This window comes from Lonchura striata, chromosome 9 (genome assembly GCF_046129695.1).
Source record: "Lonchura striata isolate bLonStr1 chromosome 9, bLonStr1.mat, whole genome shotgun sequence".
Lineage (NCBI taxonomy): Eukaryota > Metazoa > Chordata > Aves > Passeriformes > Estrildidae > Lonchura > Lonchura striata.
Genome location: NC_134611.1, coordinates 22,712,024 through 22,734,629, shown reverse-complemented (window position 1 = coordinate 22,734,629; position 22,606 = coordinate 22,712,024). Strand labels below are relative to the sequence as shown.

Here is a 22,606-nt window from a genome sequence, read left to right as displayed (position 1 = left end):
CAGCTGTGAGCCTTACTCCTACATTTGGAACCGATTTCTCGTTGCATACTATTAAAACAGGTACCCTCTCCAGGTCTAGGCTGCATCTAGGACCCTTATAGAAAATGGTGATAAAACCAATTACAAATAAATTTAAAAAAAACAGCCCCTGAATGTATCCCACAAAAGAATAGATTATTCAACTTTCTCAAATTATGAGGTTGTAACTCTAAAAATCACCTTAAAAAAAGACCACTATTACAATTTAATCCTACTCTACAGCATCATGCTATAAATAATTGTACTTGTCAGTCTGTAAATCATGAGACTGCAAGTATCTTCCTTTAGAACTGATTTGAAGACATCATCTTACGTTTCTCACCACCACATAAAATTAAGCTCCAGTTTATTTGCCATTTATTTGAATTTAGAAATACAGAACTCTAAAAAAACTTACCTCCTTTAGTATCTGGAGTCCACATCATCCAAATTAAGACCCTTGCCAGGCTGCAGCATAATTATCTTCTTTCATGGCCAGTTTTCATTCTTGTTGCAAAAAGGCACTATATGAAGCCCAGTCTCTCTGTCTGAAGTTGTACTGAGATATTGCTGTGGCACACAAAGCAATGGGAAGTGCTTATGGATCTGACACATTGCATAAGCTTATGTGAATTGAACAAATTTATTATTTGTCAAATATAGTCAGTGGTACTGAACTTTGTGTAATATGCTGAGATTATTATTCATAGGGTGAACAGCTGCCTGTGGCTGAAAGGTTGTAAACAGGACAGACACATAGCATAGATTAAGATTTCAGAGAGAAACAGGTTCAAGGAGGTAGTACACAGAGACAAACGTGTCACAGGCCAACAGAACTGGACAAGTGCTTACAGAAACACAAGAGCCTGGAACAGCACAGATGGCTCAGACTGCCACCTGACAAGCCACAGTCTGCTTTCAGTATTATTCTCAGGTTCACTTTTGTACCACCACACATTAAATCTACTTCAGAATGTGACCCTGTAAAAAACAGCAATCGTTAAAACAATTAGCAGTCAACTCAGTGCCTCGTTCACTGCTCTGGAATCAACACTCCCCATTAAAAATCGCTATGGTCCACTTGGTCACCTGCAATTTGATGTACAATTCAGAACTGGGGAAGCTCTGTTTTAATTTAGTCAGTAACTTCAGAGAAATACCAAACGCACAGGCAAATCTGGCAGAACGCGGCCTTCACGTGGCAGAACGAGAGCTGACGTCTCCCTTGTACTGCTACATTAAGCAACAGGCGTACCAGCTCCCAAGTCGGCACAAACCCCCAGTACATTTTCCTCGTTACTGTTTGCAGGCTCGTTTGAAAAGGAAAACAAGCTGTCAGCTGGGGAAGGCTCCCCCGGTTTTCCTGAGGGGAGCGGCGGGCCGGGCGCGGAGCCGGGCGCGGAGCCGGGCCCCTCTCCGGCTGCCGAGGGTCCCGCCTCGCCTCGCACGGCAACGCGCGCAGGGCTCCGGAGTCCCGACTGCAGGCGCTTCCCAGTTCTGCCAGCTCCAGAGCAGCTTTCAGGAGAAACGTGCCACTCACAGCGACATTTCATCCATCCGTTCCTGGCTGAGCTGCTTGAGGCGCCGTGAGGGCTGAGGTGGCAGCTCTGACCTTACCAACGTCCCCCAGCAGCTCTGGGACTTGTCATTTCTACACTTCCTTACCCATTTTTCAATAGAATATTTACTAAAAGTATATGCAATAGAATGATAAACTTCTTCCTAAAGAAAATGCTTGAATAGAGAACTAGAAAAAAAATTACTATTTTTATAAAGCATGGAATGAAACGAGGACTGTACAAAACATATATGCAAAACATACACATGTATATGCATATATATGTATACCAGGCACCTGAGCTGTGAGACTTCAATTACAAACCAGAGCTGGAAAGTGAAAATGCCTTCTCCATAGTGATAGGAATGTTTACCCCAAAAGTTAATCACTGTATCACTTGGGTATCTGTAAATCAGTTAATTAAGACTGTTGTCTTGGTGAATTTGCAATACTATGACTTAAATTATATAAATATTCATAGCAGAAGGTCTGCTAACCCAAACCCACTCAAACTCAGATAGGACAGCTGACACTGACACCAACATAAGAATCCCAAGTTTATGTTTTTTTTCCCTAATAAGCTGTTGTTTTTCTATTAAGTGTTGTTAGCATATTTTAACCTGAGAGGTTAACAATCTCTCCTCTATGTAAAATTGCAAGAAATGAACAAGTAACATCAGCTGAAAAGACTGACTTTAAAAAAAAAATCACAAGAAAAGGTTAACTCTGAATTAAAGAGTTTTATTTTGTGCATTTCAGAAATGAATAATGACATTTTTTAAAATCAGTTGTGTGATAGACAGACATGTAAAGCTCATGTTTCCATTTTACATTACAACATGCAGTGTGAGAATGATACATTAGTTTACTTGAATTGTCAAGTTAATCATCTTTGAATAAATCAAGAGCTATTAACTGTGTGAACATTGGTGATAGTTAAAATTATTTCAACTGGGAGGAAAATAATTCTTAATATAACATAGATCAAGAAGCACCACCTAGAACACAATGGATGCACAGTTCTTACCGAGTTATTTAGTTTATTTCTATTTTACCAATTATTAGCTTGCATTACTAGAAGCCTTTGAGTATAAAATATAAATGATAATGATACAGCTCAGGATCAGTAAACATAAGTCAGCTATTTTTAGGGGATAATGACTTGATCTATATGGATATCAGCTCATTTTATGTTAGAGTTAACATTGTTTTCTTCCCTCTTCATTTTTAAACTGTCTGGCTTGACAAAGTGTTGAGTAGCTTTTTGAGGAAAAAAAATAAGAAAACCCCCCAAAACCAATAAACCACCCTCCCATAAAGTTAATAACCTTAAATCTTACTTTTGTTGCTACTTAACAGCAAAGTCAACCAATACATATTTTTTCCTATTTAAAATATTTGTCACTAAAACTATGCTCAACAAATCAGTGCAGAAGCAACATTATAAATGGGCATGTTTAGAAGTTTCATAGCATATGTATTTTTGTGTATACAGTGGTGATTTATCTTTCAAATTTTACTATTAAGGTAGGAAAAACCCTAGCAGTGACAAATATGCAGTGTCTAGCAGCAGTGCAGGTTGCAAAACTGGAAAGCAATCTGTACATAGCATAGAAAAATTTCTCATGTTTTTTTTTCCCCAACACTTAAAGAGTGTTACTGCCAATTAATATATTTTTGTTATCTGGTGGAAATCTTCAACAGTTATAGCTCTTAAGCTTCACTTCCAATTTTAAAATGTTTTCATGAAGTAAGAAAAAATTCTTTTTCTGCCATTTGGTTCCTGCTTTCTAAGTTACAGGAGCCATAAAACATACCTTGAAATTATACACAAGAAATAAGTACCCAGGAAAACAGTAAAGCTGGTGAAACAGTAGGACATAAACCTCAATATAATAACCAAGAGTTTTGGAAAATTCAGTGCAGTATGAAAAATACTTTCTATGCTTCTTGCACATTATTAAAAAATTAATCTGTAGCTGACATTTCAGTAACATTTTTGATCAAATGACATTTCTTATGCACTGTGTTGAGAAAATAAAAAAATTTCAACCCATATACTGCAGCTCAAAAGTTCAGGTATAATATAGACATTACCTTTCCTAACTTCTAAGGACTGAACACTTCAGCAAGGGAGTTAAAATCCTTATTAACCTTTCAAACAAATAGGATATGAGATATAGCCACTTACAATTCACCTCCTGAACTGGTTAACTTGCCCTTACAGTATCTACCTGAAATACATCTCCCCGAACAAGACAGCATGTGCGCACTGTACTTTAGACAGAATACAGAAACTTCAATATACAGATATGATAAAATCTTGATCTGTGTTTTAGTGCATTATAATTACATCCTGTATTTATTTTTTGCACAATTAACAGAATATGTTCAGTAACATTCAGAAATAGTGCTTTTGCTTTTCTGCCTTGTGATGTGTGAAGTGTTGTCAACCCCAATCTCTGCCTGTTTATTGCACTAAGGTGGAAAAATTGCATGAAGAGTTTGAGAATTACCAGCTGCTCGCCTCTCAGTTTGTGAACCCTGAACTTAATAAAGACATGCAGGCATCCAAATATGAAAAAAGACATTTTGCATTATATTCACTGGATTGTTCCCAAAGGACACCACACAGCATGCTTATTGTTATTGGTGCAATTTCAGAAGGCCCAGAAGCCTCATATTCTTCTCGGTGATAGTAGGCTACTATGTCTTTCCATTGTATTAAGTGTTTTCACCTGATTAATAGAGCTAGGATTTTCCCAGAAAAGAAGGGCTCAGGTGACCCTATCTCTTCAATAAATTAATCTAATAAGCAGTCAAGCATTTTGGCCTTCCCTAACAAACATATAGGCTGTGCATTTGTATGCACACTTCTTTTGAATTACCCATGGTGAAAACCAGATATAAATGAAAAAACAGGTTTACTATATGGCTCATGGTATTTAAATAAATCTAAAGACAGATTAACATAGGATGTTATCTCATTATTGCTTAACTCTCAAAGTGAAGTTTTCAATATTTTATATATAACTTCAGAAGTTGTTTTATTACAGTATTCTCACACTTTATTTCTGTGGTTGCTTAGTATAGTGGAGTGTTCAATTGAACACATACAAAAAAATCCCCATTATACAGTTCAATGGAGAGATAACATATTATTCCTTCATGATGCTAGAGCACAAAGCATACCAAACTTAGAAAGTCAGAGGTTAGTCTACTCCCTCTTAAGCATGCATTTGCAGAAACATCCATTTACTCTTTAAGAGACGAAGAAAAGAAAAAACATAAGAGCTGTGCTACTTGTTTTTAGCTCAGGAAGGAGCAAATTTACTTGGTTACATTAAGATTTTGTTTTGAATAGGTTAAAAAGCCAAAGCTACTTAAAATTAAGTTTGTGCATATTCTTAAAATTGCTCCTTACTAAAAGTTGCTGCATCAAGTGTGCACTGCAGTTTTATTTTGTTGTCATGCCCTGATTTTCAAAACACCTAAGCCCCACACAGTTACAGGGCACAGAAGCTGCTGGCATTCAGCATCTCTGAAAGTCAGGACACAACTTAAGTGATTGTGCTGAACAGTTAATTTCCCTTGCAGTGTAAGCCAAGTGTTCATTTATGCCCACTAGTAAGACCACAGAAGTTTCACCAAATCAATCAAAATAAACTTTTACATGTCATAAAGGATTTCAAGGATAACACCAATTGACCAGGCCTGAGTTTCACAGCTAAAAGGACAATACTGCCCATTCTCATTGGTTAGTTCTGGAAGTCCTTTCCAGGACGATCTGATAAGAGAAAACAAAAATGAGTATTGTTGTTAGATTATAGATTGGAAAAAAATGAACAACACGTCATTCTATCTGCTGCAATTTTAATCTGTCACTACTTGCCCTTTTTAAAAACAAACTTTGTAAAACATAATATACTTTGTTTTTTTTAAAAAAACGAAATCACTGTCATTTTTTCTGAAACTGATTTCTTGTATGAATTAGGATGCTAATTTTTGTGTAAGATTTATTTCACCCAGTATTCATGTGGATAAGTATTAGGAATTCTGCAATCTGTGAAAGGCACTAGATCTCATCTGTATTTGAAATGTGACTTGAGACCTGCAATTGCACATATCTTTTCCTATCTAGAAAAGAGATCCTGTTTATACAGTAGATCTGTACTCTTACATGGAATTGGATGGCAGATACCACTAGCTTGGTATTTTAATATTTTATATTTGTGTTTGCTGTTACCTTACCTTTCAAGATGAACATAGTGGCGAGAAAGAACATTCTTAATCATAACTACAGTTTTTGCATATATCTCTGGACCAATCAACCTAGAGAAATAAAGTTTGGCACGGAGAAAATATCCAATTGGCCACAGCCATTCCTAAAAAAAGAATGAAAGAGATGATTACCAAAGCAGCTGGTTTGAAAAGATGACTACATTTTTTTCTAAAATTGAAGGAAGTAGCTCTTACAGGTCCTTGGTGATAATTAAACCCTTTGGCTACATTGTAGTTGTCATTGTCAAGAGCATTATCATAGACTCCACAGTACACCATATCACTGCAAGAAACAAAAAATGTATCATGCAAACAAAATCTTAATTAAAAATGATACACAGAAAAGGAAAACAGAAATTAAGCAAAAAAACTGTCATTTACATTTAGTGATGATTAAGTTAGGGAGGTCTCCAACTGGTTCTGTACTTTACATGACAGTGAAATTCCAAATAAAGTTTAAATTTGTAGGAAAATGGTCAGCATCTTGAAAGGACTTAAGAGTCATAATTTTATCCTTTTACTGTAACTGTAGTGCTGTATACTGTATCAAACACTGTACATCCCAAGATGCAAATTCAACATCTTTGGTATGATACCAAATTTGACTTACTTACTGTGAGGCATCCAAAACCACCCCAGCCATTGCCAATATAAAGAAATCAATTATAGACTTCTAGAATGGCAAAACAATTGCTCTGGAAGCACTTCCTGCAGCCTTATTTCATTGGTATAAATGAAAATTTCACACCATCACCACCCCTGCCCTACATCAAATAATTCCTACTGTTGTGTTTATTGTCTTTAGGAATTACCACTTGATCTTATCTCTACTGTACTTACTCTGGGTCCAAGGTTTTCATGCCTAATGGGCCAAGAAGCTTCTCCTCTACTATCTGCAGAGCCTTCCAAGCTCTCTCGGGTGTAAACAACTCAGGGGCCTAACAAAATAATAAAGATTTAATGAATGTTTTGTGCATATACATACATAAGGCTGTGTATACAAAGGCAGAAGACAACAAAAAGCCTGACTTTTTGCATTACTGAATCAACTTCTGAAACCTGAAAGTCAGAGTAAGCAAAAAACCAGAAGGTACCCAGTGCTTTTTCCAATTTTGATTTTATTTTATATACCCTCAACAAATATTACTGAAGCTCTTTACAAATCCAATGAAGACAAAGAATCCTTCCTTTTTAGCCAATTTGATGGGAAAAGCAGCCTCTCAGACTTAGCCATAAAAGATATTCTGAGTACAGTGAACATGGAAAATTGGCAAGTCCTGTCTTGACATAGTTTTAGGAGATAGTCCAAGATGGATGAATATTAAAAGCATGGGAAAAAAAAAGCTGCTTTCAAGAAGTTATTCCATGCAATGTATGTTCCTGATAGAATGTCATGCAGATGGACCTTAAAATTTTCTTTATAACTGAACTAAGCTTGCATTTAAGTGCACAGCCCTCCTCCCACTTCCCCACACTTACCACAACCATTGCTATTGGAAAATTTGGCCTGAGCTGGTAATCACACCATGGACTCGAAGCTCCATAGCTGTCCTTATAAATTCCACGTTTGTGTACAAGATCTGGGTGTTTTTCATTAGGATCTGATGGATTCTCAGAGACAAAGAACAGCTTTTCAAAGTGTCCTTGAATTTTCCTGTCCCACTCATCATATGTGATAATCTCCTCCTTTCCTACAAGATGTCACATATGGTGTTAATTTTCTGCAATAAGCCACGGTGACAACAGCAGAAGTATGCTTCTTGAATTTCTGACACTTAATATAACAAGAACAGACCAAGAGCACCTCTCTCAGTTTGGGATTCCCTACATTTAGGCCAATTGTACAGGTCACAGGAGCAACAGCTCACTGAAATTTCTAGTGAGACTAACACAACATCAAAGTCTCCACAGGGTACATATTCACTTGGGCTGGTTAAGCTTAAAGTAACTTTATAATTAGAAGAGTACTCCCTCTAAAAGATAAGGGACTTCCTGTGATGTTTATATAAATATTCCCAGCAAGGGGTTTTCTGTGTTATGAATACTGGGGGCAGGACAGAAAGAGAAAATAGTGTCCTGCATCATTTTACTTTGCATTCTTGTAATGAATGCTGCAATCATCATCATACATAGTAACCTTATCACTTATACCCATTTTGAGAAAAGGGATTCATCCTTTGAAATTCATTTGTAATCCACAGAATAAACTATTTGAAATATTGAGAAGATGATATAAACTTCTAATACATTTTTATACTAACAAAAGGATTTTGATCATACAAGATACTTTCTCAAGTTTTGCCCTTTTACCCCTAAACCTTCTTCTGAGGTTATATGATTGCTATTTCATTGTTTTAGTTATTTTTACATCTCAGTAATACAATAACGAGATGTGCCTGTTTTTACCGTGTCTTTTTACAGTGACTCCACGAAATGGAAATATGTTTTTCCTAGATAAATCCATCAACCAGCGAACTGACGACTTGCACAGGCCAACTATTTCCACAGCAGAGCCATCTCTAAAATAATAATGATAAAAAAACTCATTATTTACTGTAAGAATGTTATTAAAGTTCAATGAGTAACTGAAAAATTTAGATTCATAAGTCTCTTATTTAGACAATTTATTTTTCTCATTTTCCTACTATTCCCCTCTTCCTCAGTCAGGGAATGAACCTGATTGTAAACTGGGTAGCAAATACGTTTTTCTGCCTTTCTTTGAAGTGGTATTACCATACCCAGCTAATTAGCACAAATGGAAGATAATTTTATACCAGTGACTGTAATACGAAAAAAGGGTCAACCCCAAATATGGTCCTCTGGTGTTAAAACTGTGTTCAATGCAAAGCTTCTCAAACGTACACACACTTCTGTAACTTAGGTCATAGCTCTGCCATAAGAGACTACTCAAGTCAAAAGTGAGGGATTAAGATTAGCACTAAGTGCACTTCTTGGACTTGCTTCTTTTTTCAGGTAATACTCACATAATCAATATATGCAAATATTTCATATTGTATCATACTCAGCTTTACTGTCTACTTGATGGAATTTTCTCTCTCATATCACCAACTCAGGCTCTTTTGGAAAGAACCTCAATCGCTCTTGGTTCCCAATTAAAATGCTTGACTTGTCAAGATAACAGTTTCCTCAATTCTTACCCATGGAAGGCAATTAATTTGAAACTGATACTGTACAAAATTCAAGCAAGGATGCCTGCAACAGTTTGTTAGCACATAATAGAGAGCCTATTTAAAAATGTTTAGTCTCAACTCTGAAAATGTAGATATTGTAAATATTTTTGAATTCAAACTAAGAAGTATTCAGACAACACAATTAACAATAATATATAATTCATATGAGAAGTTTGAATAACAAAGTACTGCTAGTACAGCAAGTATACAGTATTTCCTAAATTACATTTTACTACCTGAATTCAGAAGTCAATTCTTGGCATGGAGCTAAGACTATGACAGAAGCCATGGGCTTCACCTACCCAAAAACACAGTTTTTGACTTCAAATCAGTACACAGAGAACAAATTCCATAAACATTTTAGTAGGTAGAAATGTTTAGAACATTTGAGAGATAACCTCTCAGATGTGTCAATGGAACTCCTAGTGGTTCTGCAGAAGAATTTAAGTTAAAAAAAGAATTAAACCCCCCCTGCCTAAAGCCTAGCTTTCATACCTTGGAGTAGCTGGAATTCCTGTGTTGCGAGCTCTGTCGCTCTCTCCCATTTTATCCATCCAAGTGCCACAATTGAAGCGGTTCCCTCCAAAGACAAAGCCAGTTTCATGGTCAATGCCTGCAGTTACATTAAAACCTGGCAAGAAAAGAGTATCAGTTGTTAACGTCATTTTTTAGGCAAAACAAAACTGCAACTACCCACACTCCCAACCCAAACTTCTAATAAACAAAAAGACCTTCCAACAAGAGACCTGAAGTATGTTTCTGAAGGCAACTGTACTTTAAGTGAAATTTTAAAGGTAATATGCACCATAACATATGACCAGTGGCTAACAATAAACTATTATTGAGGCACTTCAAAAATATTACATATATCTATAAAGAAATACAGTTTTAGTTACAATAAATATATATTGAAAAACATATATCCTCAATAGAGGATTTCCTCGAAGAGGAAATAAGAAGGAAAAGGAAATACAAAATACAATCATCAACTTCTGTTTTGCACAGCAAGTGTTCTGTGTATGTTACCTTCATCTCTCATCTTTTGGTCAATCTGAGGACCAGCATTCCTTTCTCGGAAATTTATGCCTTCCATATGTCGTTGCATTGCTTCCTGTATTACTTCATAAAGTGGCTGATCCTAGATTTATTACATGTTTGGATGACATGTGAAAGGCAAAATGAAAAATTAGTAGAAAGCATTTCTTAAGCCTTTAGTTTATATGATATTCCAAAACAACTCCCACACCAAACAGTTTTTTAAGACAAAAAGCAACAAAAAGATTTAGAAGCTGATGGATTTTTTTTCCTCCTTGCACTTGGTCTAATCAGGTGATGCAAGAAGTGCCTAAAATGTGGAATTCTTGTGCTATTAATAAAATTTCACTATAAACACAAGATAGCAACAGGTTCTTGTAGCTAGAAAAAAAATTACATCCTTTCATTAAAATATAGTTTTGTTAAATAGTTCAATTAGAAGAACTTTTACCACAGTGCCTGCAGGTTGAGGAGAAGAGTCATCTCTTGGGTACATCCTAGAAACAGGACACCTGAGAATGTCTAATCCATTTGGAACAATTTTACAGTATTCCTGGATACACTGAAGCCACCACCACACAGCATCACGACAGTTGTATCTGGCATGTGTTCCCCCACCAAGCAGATTGGGAATGAGACCATGTCTTAAAGTCCCAGCATATGCTAAAATGATGTTTCTAGAACAAAAAAAAAAAATCAGTCTTAACTAAATTGCCTTCAAGGCCATTGTTAGACTGAGTATCAAGTACAAAGCATACAGGGTTACATTAATAGCAAGAAGACAAGCAGCATTTTAAAGACAGATTCCGAAAGTTTGCTGTTGAAAGCTACACATTATCCAATTTATCATGAACTTCTTTTACAATAAAAACCCACCCATTCCCTAACAAATTCCTGAACATGATACATTTACATCAATTTGTACAAAACATACGTCATCTATATTCATATGGAAAAGATAATTTGCTTTTTAATAGGTAGCGATATAGATCCTAAATCCAAATCCCACTGAGGTCACAGGGAAGGTTTTTATTGACCTTGTATATGATTACCCTGGTATCCATTCTGATGGGTGGGGTGGAATGGGGACGGAGGGCAGGAGTAGATGGGAAATTCCTATTAAAATACAGAGAGGTGACAGCAACTGAGGTTATGAGAAGTTTCATCTGAGAACCGTTGCGCATACCATGCAGAAAACATGGATTCCAACTAGCTTTAAAAGGCAAAATAAACATCCTAGTTGACTGCAGATCTCTCTGCATAAGAAAGCTAACAGTTGGCTAAATGTAAAACAGCATATATACATGCTGATTTACACCAAGTAATTTTTATGTTTCTATTATGTGCCAAGCTCCATTCAAATTAATATTAATCAAAATATCAAATCCATCTGGCTTATGTATGGCTCATTTATCAGGTTAAATATTTACAGCTACCAGATTGCAACAATGCACAATTAGCTGATTTCCAGTATCAATAGACAAATACTAGCAGTTACAAAAGCATCATGACAGACCTGCATTCACACTTTTCTGTTTAGAACAGAACTCTTCAAGTTTTTATGTAAACAATTCTGAAATTATTACTCAGTAACAATGATGCAAGTACTAATGAAATAATCACTTTATTCAAGGACAAACAGTAGCACTACTGGAGTTAAAACTACCTTATCTCTACAGATCATCAGCTTTGTATCAGTGCTAAAAAGGCAAAAGACTATTTGAGTAGTATTTTTAATCCCACTTAGAGGGAGCTCCCAAATAGGCTTAGTGCTGATAAAGTTTTATACTGCACACGAACTGTTTCAAACAGCTTGTGCATCAGCTCAAGTTTTGAGAGCACTGTTTTTTCACAACTCCTACAAAACCAACAAGAAGCAAGGCTAGGCCAGTCTTACCTTGCTTCTAGATAGCGCCCAGTAACTAACATTAGACCTCTTAGTGCAATAAAAGTATCCCTTCCCCACGAACGAAAAATTCCAGAAGAAAAGTGAGGTAAACCTGAAAAGAAATGTCATTATTCATCTAATTAATTGATATAGCAGAAATCTCCAAGCACACATGTATAACCAGAAGTAAAAAAAACCCTCCTCATTTACAACTTTTTCCTAGATTAAGATAGTTCAAATTAACTATTTCCTAGACAGAGTTCTTGATAGAACTAAATACACCCTATTCTAGAATAATGTCTTCTAGAATTTCAAGATCACACAAAAGCATTTCTCATACCACTAACAGTGACATTTTAATGTTTATTAAATCATCTGGCAACTGAACCAAAAGTTAATTAAAAGAAACAGAAAGAAAACTAACCAAAAAAACACAACTATGATTGGAACACTTTGTTGGAAAGAGTTTATGCATGAGAGTTGTGGCCTCTCAGCAGCATAAAGAGGTTGAGACTCTTATCAAACACTGTGAAAGACATCCTGCTTCTTTTTTCCAGCAGCTTAGAGATCTAATTCTCCAATATGACCTCCACATCTCTGAAAATTTATAGTACATGGCAGCAGCACTTGAGTGACAATCTGCATACAATTAAAAAATCTCAGGCACAACTACCAGTGAGTATGTGAAAGAAATATTTAAAACCAATCCCTTCAGTATAATTAATCTTTATGACCAGTTTAAGGGAACACTGTGCCTCTGCTTCTAAGTAACACTGAAGCAGGCAAATGGAATGTTTTTAAAATCCAGAAATGAAAGGCAATAAAGCTACACAATAGTGATGGCAAAAAGAAGAAAAGCACTCCACTGAGAGAGATGTCACTCCATCTGTGGATGCTTAAAAGTTTCCATGGCTTCAGAAAAGGAATGACCCAACTCAGAACCAAAATAAACTCATTCTAAGCCACAGAAGATAATACTTTGGACATAGGCAAATGCCCATAGGAAGACTGCCAGATACTGGCAGAACATTTGGAGGTATAAATACTACTTGCTGACTGCTTTTATGCTCTTTCGTTTTGGAGACAGTTTTAGATCAGGAGTTCTTCTGGTCTGATAATGGTTCTTTCTGAGAACTTGTAAACCAAGTTACAATTCAGTTTTTAAATTCACATTTATAAAAGATAAACTAAAACCCCTTACGATAAGTATACTCATCTCAAGCAAATTTCCTGGAAAGGAAAACAACATTTTTGCACATCTCTGTATATGGTAACAACAAATATGGCAAAAAAAGTCTCTAAATAAAGCATTTATAAATAAAGCTCTCCCTCACAACCCCCACGAGTACTACTAGAGAAAACTCCCACACTTTTAATATGAGCAAATCTTTACCTTAAACAGGAGGCAAAAGTGAGTGAAATTGCTACATTTTATACAGTGTTTCACATATGGTTCTTAAACATGATGCAGAAGATTTTAATATAGTTACTAAAAGCAGTTTAATTGTTTTGGAAGACTTCTTTTTATTTAAAGGTTGTTCTCACTTACCAGCTGCCAAGGAAACACAACACTGTTCTTTCTGATTTGTAATCTCATTCAGCCTATAGGGAACATCATGTAAGGAGGGAGACAGATCTGGCAGACAAGAGTATTTTCCTATCCCACATAACTGGATTGAACCCAAGGAAAGGTGCTTAACAAATGTTGATCCATTCTGGACAAAGCTGTAATTCAACAGAATTACATTAAAATAACTTTGCATTCAACAATAGCAGTCTATAAAATGTACCCTTTTACATTTACAGAAGGCTATGACAAGCATTACATGTAAGAATTGTAAAAAACTAGCAATTAATTAATACTAGCATTTTGCACAAACTGATTTTTTATCCAAGATCTAATTTGTAAATCACTAGTTTTCCTAAAGTGGGTGCCCAGTGTTAAGAGCCAAATCTTAATTGATAACTGCCATGGAAGTGTTTATAACATGTACTTCTACAAAACAGTTAAAAACAAAAAGTTGTTTTGGTTTAGTTAATGCCTATACACACACCTAAGATTTCAAAACTATGAACAAAGGTTTGTCAAAACTAGTAAGTATTCTTAAACATCACATTTTTACATATATATACAAAAACTGCGAATCAAAAAATCTGTTAAGGCATTCCCTGAAATAGCTGATCTCCACTCCTGACTAATTGATCTCCAAGCATTTTTTCATAAAATATATTATGTTCCATGATTTCACAGCCATATCAAATTCTATTCCCATTTTAATGCCCGTTTTTACAAAACAGGATCAAACAATAGCGACTTGTTCAGCATATTCACAGCTAGAATGAAGCCTCCATGAAATGAGTTTTTCTTCCCTTTGCAAGAAAAAAAGAAACAGACTCTGAAGGTTTAACAGTTTTTTCAAAAAATAAGCAGAGTGCTCAGATAATGGGGAGTAATAATGGAGAAGCACTGAAGAAAGCATCAGCATCAAATACAATCTGGTATTTTCTTAGTTACCTGAACTTTAAGGAATCATTGCATTGGTACTAAAATTATAGCAAAAAAAAAAAAAAAAAAAAAAAAAAAAAAGCTTCCAAAGCCTGTCAAAAAAGATACTGCCTTAGGGTTTCCTCCTCCTATTGTGCAATCCCAACAGTAGTTATAAATTGAAATCATGGATAGATGTCTGAACACTCAGTCTTCCAAACCACCACTGTTAGAAGATGGATTTGATAATTCTCTACCAATTTTACCCTTCTACATTAGAGGACTATGAATATATTCAAATTACATTCTCCAGCAGATAAAATTTAAAAGGTTACGATGTATACAGATACCTTTACAGCTCTGATAAAACGGCCAAGCATACCTCGACATCTGATGCCATCCCATATCCAGAAGCGTTGTGTAGGCTCCCACTAATATGGCATCAAAGTAGCATGGGATGAGATAACGTGGAATTCTCTTTAGGTAGACAAACATGGCCTTCAACCATTTACCAACCTATTAAAATACAATAGAATTAGAACTTGATCCATCAAAGTTCAAAAGCCAGTGCTTTCAGGATCTATATTGATACAGTTTTTGTACATGTATTACACCCCAGTTATGCTGTGTCCTACTGCTCCACATTTTCTTAGAGTTAATGCCTTTTAGCTGAAGAGTAGTAGAGAAAAATGTGTATTGCATCTATACTAAATGGGCCAAAATGTGAAGTATAGAAGGAGACTGTATTTTGCTAATCTTATAGTCAAAAAGTGAACTATCAAGAAATTGTTATTAAAACTAAGTAGCAAAGAAAAATTAGAACTCCAAGGGCATCACTATAATCCAAGCACTGGAAGGAATTTTTGCATTGCTACAAAGACAGGGCTGAAGAGATGAAGTTCAGGACCAGGAATAAAAAGTTATCAGAGCTAAATTATGTAAAGCCACTAGAGAATATGACTGCAGGTCTGTGTCATGGATTCAGGATTCTAGAGCTTCACATGTTTTTACCACTGCAAAACATTTGACAGTTGAAAATATATTTATTTCCTTCTAGCCCTGCTAAGTAACATTATGACAACTTTCTGTAAGTACCTTAAGATTTAAGCCTTGCAGATAAAGAATGCACAAAACAAAAACATCACGATGGACAAAACTGTAAAGTTTAGTTTCACATGACTTAAGTCTGTGAAACAAAATGAAACATTACAAATTAATAACTCAAAAATAGATAAAAAAGCAATAGTCTTTGAAGAGCAGTAAATGTGGCAAGAATCAGACTAACTTGTTTTTTAGAAAAGCTTGGTTTCACAGGTCAGATTTAGCTTCGCTTCAGTACATAAGACTGTTTCAGCCATTCTTCTACTTTGTATTACTAGACTTCAAGAATAAAGTGAAGCAACAAAGTTAAAGCCTTTATTAATGTATTTGTTAGGTAAGTTACAAAAATGAAGTCTTGTGAAATAAATAAAGCCATGTTATTTATTTTCCATGAAGGAAAATAAACAAAGGACTGCACTGTAACACAGCTATAAAGAAACCCTGAATCTCAAAAATTCCTGTCTTCCAGTGCTTGGCTGACTGCAACTGTCATACTGATGTATGCAGTAATATTTAGGCACTGTCTTGAAAGTACTTTCTTAAAACAAACAAGCAAACAACTCAAAAAAAAAAAAACCAACCCAAAACCTAGCAGAAAGAAAAGATATGAGTAATTTTATTTTTTATTTGAGGAGAAGTAAAACAGAGGAACCCCTGCAAGCCTTCATGCAAGAGCTAACAATACCTTCATGCCCTATATATTTTTCATTTCCCTTTTGCAGTCTATTCTTAAGGAGAAGAGAAGGCATTGAGGGAAGGGAAGGAAAACATATTAATGGTTTAATCTACTAGAAGGAATTGCCTAGACAGGAAATATGTTATAGACAGTCTAAATTAAAAAAATATATCAGTAATTGAAAATGAAAATAAGTAGCATTTTAAAACCCCAAAGCTACCAAATAAGTGTTTTTACTCACTTCTGCACAGGCTCCAGCACGCGAAATCAGACGATTACTGACATAATCAATCATCCAGTCTCCAGATCGTAAATTATCACAAAATGGATGACCCAAATCATTCTTTGGTCTAATGTCTGCCATCACTGACATTAACCCTGAAGATACAAACCCAACTGTGTATTAAAAGACACATCATTATCACAAAAAGCAGCTACAATGTAGGAGCAAAAGGTACATAGCAACAGATGCTTTAACTGGATTGCTTCTCTCCATCTGCATAACAAGTTAAGCTACAACCCAGTTCTAGTTTCATCACCATAAATCCTAGAAACTTATGAAATCATTGGAAATAACTAGCATGATGGAATTTGTATGTTTCATAAATGACAGACACTCTTCAGTAATCTGATAACACCTCAGCTTAGATTAATGCAACTTTTCACTGGAAGCATATTTATTCTCCTTTTATTTTAAAAGTCAAGGCACTGGTGTTAAAACACATCCTGGGCTGCAGTGTTAAGTTTCAAAGCATTGAGAGAGAGGGGTTTTGTTCTAGTATGAGATTTCCTGGGTACAACACCAATTAGTAGCAAGGTCAAGCAGAAAAAAATTACCTTTTTTTACCAAACAATAGCAGCAGCGACACAGCAGCATTATGATGTGATCTAGATTGAGCAGTTATCACTTACTTTTTTTACTTGACAGAAAAAATAATGCTTAAACTATTACCTTGGAGGCCTGCATACTTTAGGGGTGACCAGTTTGGTATATTGTAACAGCCTCCACCATCTTCCTGTTCTTCTGCCTCACATCTATACAGCACTTGATTTAGTTCAGCCAAAGTTAGCTTAGATGCAATTCTGAAAAAATAGGGGAGAAAAAAATAGAACATCAGTAAGGAAAGAGAGAAAGGATTTCACAAACAATTCTCATTTCAGACTTAAATTAAAATACTAAACTATATATAGTTCTCTCAATCCTTTATTTTGGAAATTAGAAGCCTATTTTTTCGGGTGTTCAAGATGCTCTCAGATGTTTCAGTGTTTATTCAGAAATACAGTCTTATGTACAATATCACACACAAACAATCACACCACAAAACTAAGAAGCAGACCATGTTAGAAAGTCTACTTCAGGCAGCAATTCCACAAACTGTGAAATTTTTCAGTATTGGCCCCACTAAGTATTATACATATAAGATGATCTCTCAGAGTTTTCACTGCACTCTGACAATTCAAACCCCATCTGTACCGCCACCACCAAAACTCAACAACCCTCAGTAGATGTACATAATATTCTCTGCTCCCCTAGTAGCTCTCTGGTGCTAAGACAGAAACTTAAAAGACTACTTACGAAGAAAACGGCGTTTTTAATATTGGTGCTGAGTGATCATCAGGAAGACTTCCAGATTTAAAATGAGAGCTGAACTGGACCAAATGATTGCGGAGTATCCCCACAGCCTCTTGTGCCTTTGGGTCCAGACTAACTCTGTAAATAAAAATGCATATCTTGTAGAAATACAGCACTTAGAAGAACTATTCTCCAGTCTCCCATCACTCTCTTCAAACTCACACAGCCATCTGGCAATTATAATAACATACCTGAATACTATTACACTTCCTGGTGTTAATCTTTCAAATTCAATTTCTTGAACAAATTCATTTGGCCCTTTTATAGCAGTTCCAGCTTGCTTTATGATTTTACTGTCTTTTATCTTAAAAAAGAAAACAAATTTGCAACTGAAATCCACTGTCTATTTTCTAATATAAAATGAAACAAAATAAAAAAATATTACATCAGAACATGGATGAAGGAGGCTAATTACCTGGATATGCTCTCTGAGCTCCATTGTGAAATTTGGCAATCCATTTATAAAATGTAGATCTTTTTTGTAAGGACTAGCACTTCTCTCAATAGTCCTTGCCTCAAGTACTACTTCGTCTATTTTTCCTAGAAAAAGTTAAACCATGTTGCAGCTCTTAGGATACTTGAAATTCAAAAAGTGATTCTTTTGAAATTATGAAACAAAAACTAAAATGAAAAAGCTGGATATTCAATATCCAAGTCTTAGTCGTACAGCAGAAGAGAAACATATGGCAAGTATTTTAAAGACCTATAAATATATTCACTACACACTCCTATGCTGTACTATATTTAAAATGGTAATATTTGTTATTTAATAATAAATTAATCATAAAATCAGATAATGAGAGAATAACAACCTGTCTTTTAATGGTCATCAGCTTTCTTAATTTGCCTATTATCTTTGTGCTAGACTGCTCTCCAAATTGCAGATACAGATGGTTTATCTTTAAAGGGTAACAATTTATTATTAATATAAAAATTCTAATTTACTCCATCCTTTAAACAATTCACAGACATAAGGTATGCACATCTTGTAAATAACTTAAACATAATGTGACTGATTTTAAAACAAGCACACAGATGCACTCAAAGAACTAAGTATATTTAAAAAGCCAGTTTGGAAAGCTTCTCTTCAGAGACATGTCCAGGTAATGTATAGAAATCATTACACTGTGCTACTTTAAAGTACAGTAAATACTCCACATAATTAATTATGTCTTGCATACATATACCATGTATTAATATAAGTACCGCATGCATATTGTCTTTACATTAACTTATTCAATACGGAGCTCTTATCAAGATATATTTTCAAGCTACAAATTTGCTATATGTGCTTGAAAGCTGAACAATGGAATAAATAAATAGGAGAAAATTTTAGCCTTTTTCCTCAGTATAACAGAATAAAGAGTAATCCCCCAACTCCATACCATTAACCATCTCACTATTAACTATTACTAGTTCACAAACAAGACCATAAACCTCCCTCCCACACTTTAAGGAGAGCTTGCAGCAGGAATATACTCAATATGAATGTTTTTGAAAACCCTAAGCACTGCAAGTCTGTTATTGGTTCTGTAACCACTTCTAGGACATAGGTCTTACTACATATAAAAGGAGTGTTATACACTGAAAGTTCTCATATGGAATTAATGAGCATGTGCTTGAAGTTAAAAAGCATGAATAACTTGAAATTTTTGTACATGTCAACAGTTTTTGGAAAGAAGTTTCTTTACCTGGGATACACATTTCAGGTACTTCTTTACTGTAGAAACAAGTTTTAGGATCCCTGAAGGCAGTTCGACACACAGCCACCACCGACTGGTGTGTGTTAGGGCAGTGTCTTGTCACTGCAACTATATCTTCATCAACTTGATCTACATACACCTAGAAAAGACATAACATTGCAATTGTGCTCACTCAGAGCACACATATGAAGAAATCACAGTGCTACCCTCACTTCTTGCCTGATTAAAGCCTTTAGCCCCCAGCTCCTGATGCAGCCTGTTTATGGCCAGCCTTCCTGCTAGAATTCCTGTCTGGAAATTAACTTCACCAGAGGTCAGATGTGCTGCTGGATTCCATTTTGCATAAAACCTTTCTTCAGATACTACAGAGATCTGTAAAAAAAAAAAAACAACTTTAAGCAAATATGAACAACTCTGGGAAATAAAAACTACCACACCTTGAGGTCTGAACTGTATAATAAATTCAAAGTTGAACAATCTGAAATAACACCAGACACCAAATTGCTTGGAATTTCAAATGAACAACACTAAAATATGTGTTCTAGGATGAGAAAAAAAGGTATTTTTAAAGGTAGCTTCGGAGTTGAACTGGAGACACGTACCTGGTGTGGTACTAGCTCATCATAACCTTTGGTGCTTCCTGTAGCACAGCATGCCATGGAAACAATCATTGCACTAGGAAGAGCATCATATGCAGATCGGTGCTGCATCAAAAAAATATAGGTAATGAATAGTGAAACCAAGAAAATTCAATCCTTTCAGTTCAGCATACAGAAGATACACTCAATCTAACAAAGAAAGTGCTAATGCCATGGTCATAATTTCTTCAATTACAATACAATTATTGGAGAAAATTTCTGCAAATTAACTAAGAAAAGCAACTTCAGAAAATCATCAAAATAAACACTCCCTGCCCACTACTTTCTTTCATTCCTGCCTGTAAACAAGTTCAGAAGAACAGGTCAATAAGCTGCTTACAGCAGCTTGATGAAAGACTCAAACCAGCTTATTTAGTAACTTTATATATTTCTCCCTTGAAAGACCAATCTTGAATGTCAGAAGGTATTGTTACACACTGTATTTGTTCTAAATATTGTTCAGGTTATCCAGATTGCATCAAGCCCTCCCACAGTTTGAAATGTCACTCCCGAAAATGTTAAAGGTAATTTTTTTGTTTGTTTATATGCTCACCTGAATTGGACATTCATTATCATGTGTAATATCCATAAACAGTGCATGAGCAATAGCTGGCATCAAAGGCCTCAAACGTGGCTGCACGAAAGATCCGACAGGCTCACCTCCAAACCGATAGACCAGCCGCCCCTCTTCATGGCTATTGTAGGCAGTCATGGCCTCTACAGAACAGAATACCTAAGTGTTTGCATAACAATAACTACCACACAGGACAGCACACACAAAGGTGTTAATGTGGCATTTAGAAGTTGTTATTTTGGTTTGTTCAATCATTAAAAAATCAAACACATATAGCCATATTCTCCAGTGTGGAAACTGGAATATTCAATTTACTATAATGTATTAAGGAAGAGAAAGCTAATGGGAAAAAAAGATAAAGCAGAGATCAAACTGATTCTCACAGGCTTTAAAAAACTCATGCAACAAAAATCAGACAAAATGCAGGACTTACATAGCAGAATTGTGCTACAACTCCTTTTTCCTTCACTAGATCAAGAGTAAAACATTTAACCTTCTGTAAACTAACAAAGGAGGCCTTCTCTTATTTTATGGCGCGTACTTTATTTTTTGCCTATTATCAAAAAAGTCACAACACAGAACCTGTACATCTGATTATATGGAGTATGAAATTTAAAGTGCATAATCCAGTAGAAAACTTTTTCTTGGAAAAAGCATGTCATCTATAATCTCTTGTTGGAAAGAGACCACACAAGCAGCAAGCCTACCTCTTATTAAGGAGGTAATGCCCAGCCTATTCACAAAGATATTGTCCAGCTCCTCATTTCCTGTGAACAGTTCAGCCACTACATACAAATCGGCTCGCAATTTTCTAGCTGTGTCCAGCATGTACTGCAAAAAGCACAGCCAAAAAAGCCACAGAAAAGGGAAAGGTATATACAAAAAAGGACAAGTTTCAAAGCTAGGCAGGGATAGGACAATAGGAAAATGCCATGCAGCAAAGATAAATAGAAAGCCAAAATTAAGGAACAAAACAAGTTGTTACACAGAAGAGGACACACAAACATAAGCGAAACCAAGAATTGACATACAACACAGGAGAAGTTAAACAGAACATGAAGAAAAGATAATTGCATAAGCAAAGAACATGAATATATAAGAAAAATAAAAAAGCATACCAATGTTAGTTTCACATTTAAAACTCCAAACCATACATGACAATCCTACATAATTTTCAACTGCTTATTGTACCTCTAATCAGGCTGGTAATTCCCAGGCGGTTGACAAAAACATTGTCAATGTACTCACTGCCCGTGAAGAGTTCAGCTATCACATAAAGATTAGGTCTGACTGATCTGGCTGTTGCTAGCATCTCCTATAGATTACAATACATTTTTAATGCAAGACATCCATTATCAGCTATGTATACACAAAAATTAACATAAATGTTAACAGAACATAAACCATCATTCAATATATGCAGCACATTAAAAATATTGATAACATGAAAGTTTCAGAAAATCATGGTTATATTTTACAGATATTACTTATGGATTGAGTAATTCTAGGAATTTTTCCATAGATTTTAAGCTAACTACTACTTTGTCTTAAAACAAAACCTTAGCTCAAAATACAAGAGCAAAGGTTGGATAAAAGAGATACTTATTGAACTAAGAAATCTGAGCAGCACTTCAGGGTAAGCCTTTGCAGACACCATTCCAAAAATAGTTAACACTGAACAAAAGAATGGCAGAAGTTTTGAAAAGACTGCATTTAGGAGCTACTTACAACTTGAAGGGGCAAATCAACTTGTTTTAGAAAGCTCTTCATAGGTTTAGGTAATGTCTGTTACAAAGTTAAGACTAAGCACTAACAAGCTGCACTA

At 35.4% G+C, this 22,606-nt stretch overlaps 1 protein-coding gene across 2 annotated transcripts in view; it reads right to left on the bottom strand.

Moving 5' to 3' along the window:
- Positions 1–2,301: 2,301 nt before the first annotated feature.
- Positions 2,302–22,606, bottom strand: part of AGL (amylo-alpha-1,6-glucosidase and 4-alpha-glucanotransferase) — a 35,038-nt gene continuing 14,733 nt past the window's right edge. Inside the window, exons 13-34 of one of the 2 annotated variants that reach the window (XM_021525328.3) lie at positions 21,973–22,096; positions 20,761–20,924; positions 20,172–20,273; positions 19,789–19,941; positions 19,558–19,708; positions 18,282–18,406; positions 18,058–18,170; positions 17,810–17,944; positions 17,186–17,316; positions 16,475–16,611; positions 14,839–14,972; positions 13,521–13,696; positions 11,981–12,083; positions 10,535–10,760; positions 10,075–10,186; positions 9,544–9,679; positions 8,264–8,376; positions 7,337–7,548; positions 6,698–6,795; positions 6,053–6,140; positions 5,828–5,961; positions 2,302–5,363 (exon numbers count right to left, since the gene is read on the bottom strand). In XM_021525328.3, the coding sequence (XP_021381003.2) occupies positions 5,246–5,363; positions 5,828–5,961; positions 6,053–6,140; positions 6,698–6,795; positions 7,337–7,548; positions 8,264–8,376; positions 9,544–9,679; positions 10,075–10,186; positions 10,535–10,760; positions 11,981–12,083; positions 13,521–13,696; positions 14,839–14,972; positions 16,475–16,611; positions 17,186–17,316; positions 17,810–17,944; positions 18,058–18,170; positions 18,282–18,406; positions 19,558–19,708; positions 19,789–19,941; positions 20,172–20,273; positions 20,761–20,924; positions 21,973–22,096 (2,985 nt within the window). In that variant the 3' untranslated portion in view covers positions 2,302–5,245. Of the gene's footprint in view, positions 5,364–5,827; positions 5,962–6,052; positions 6,141–6,697; positions 6,796–7,336; positions 7,549–8,263; positions 8,377–9,543; positions 9,680–10,074; positions 10,187–10,534; positions 10,761–11,980; positions 12,084–13,520; positions 13,697–14,838; positions 14,973–16,474; positions 16,612–17,185; positions 17,317–17,809; positions 17,945–18,057; positions 18,171–18,281; positions 18,407–19,557; positions 19,709–19,788; positions 19,942–20,171; positions 20,274–20,760; positions 20,925–21,488; positions 21,613–21,972; positions 22,097–22,606 lie in introns of both variants that reach the window. The other variant, XM_021525313.3, reaches the window with a different exon arrangement.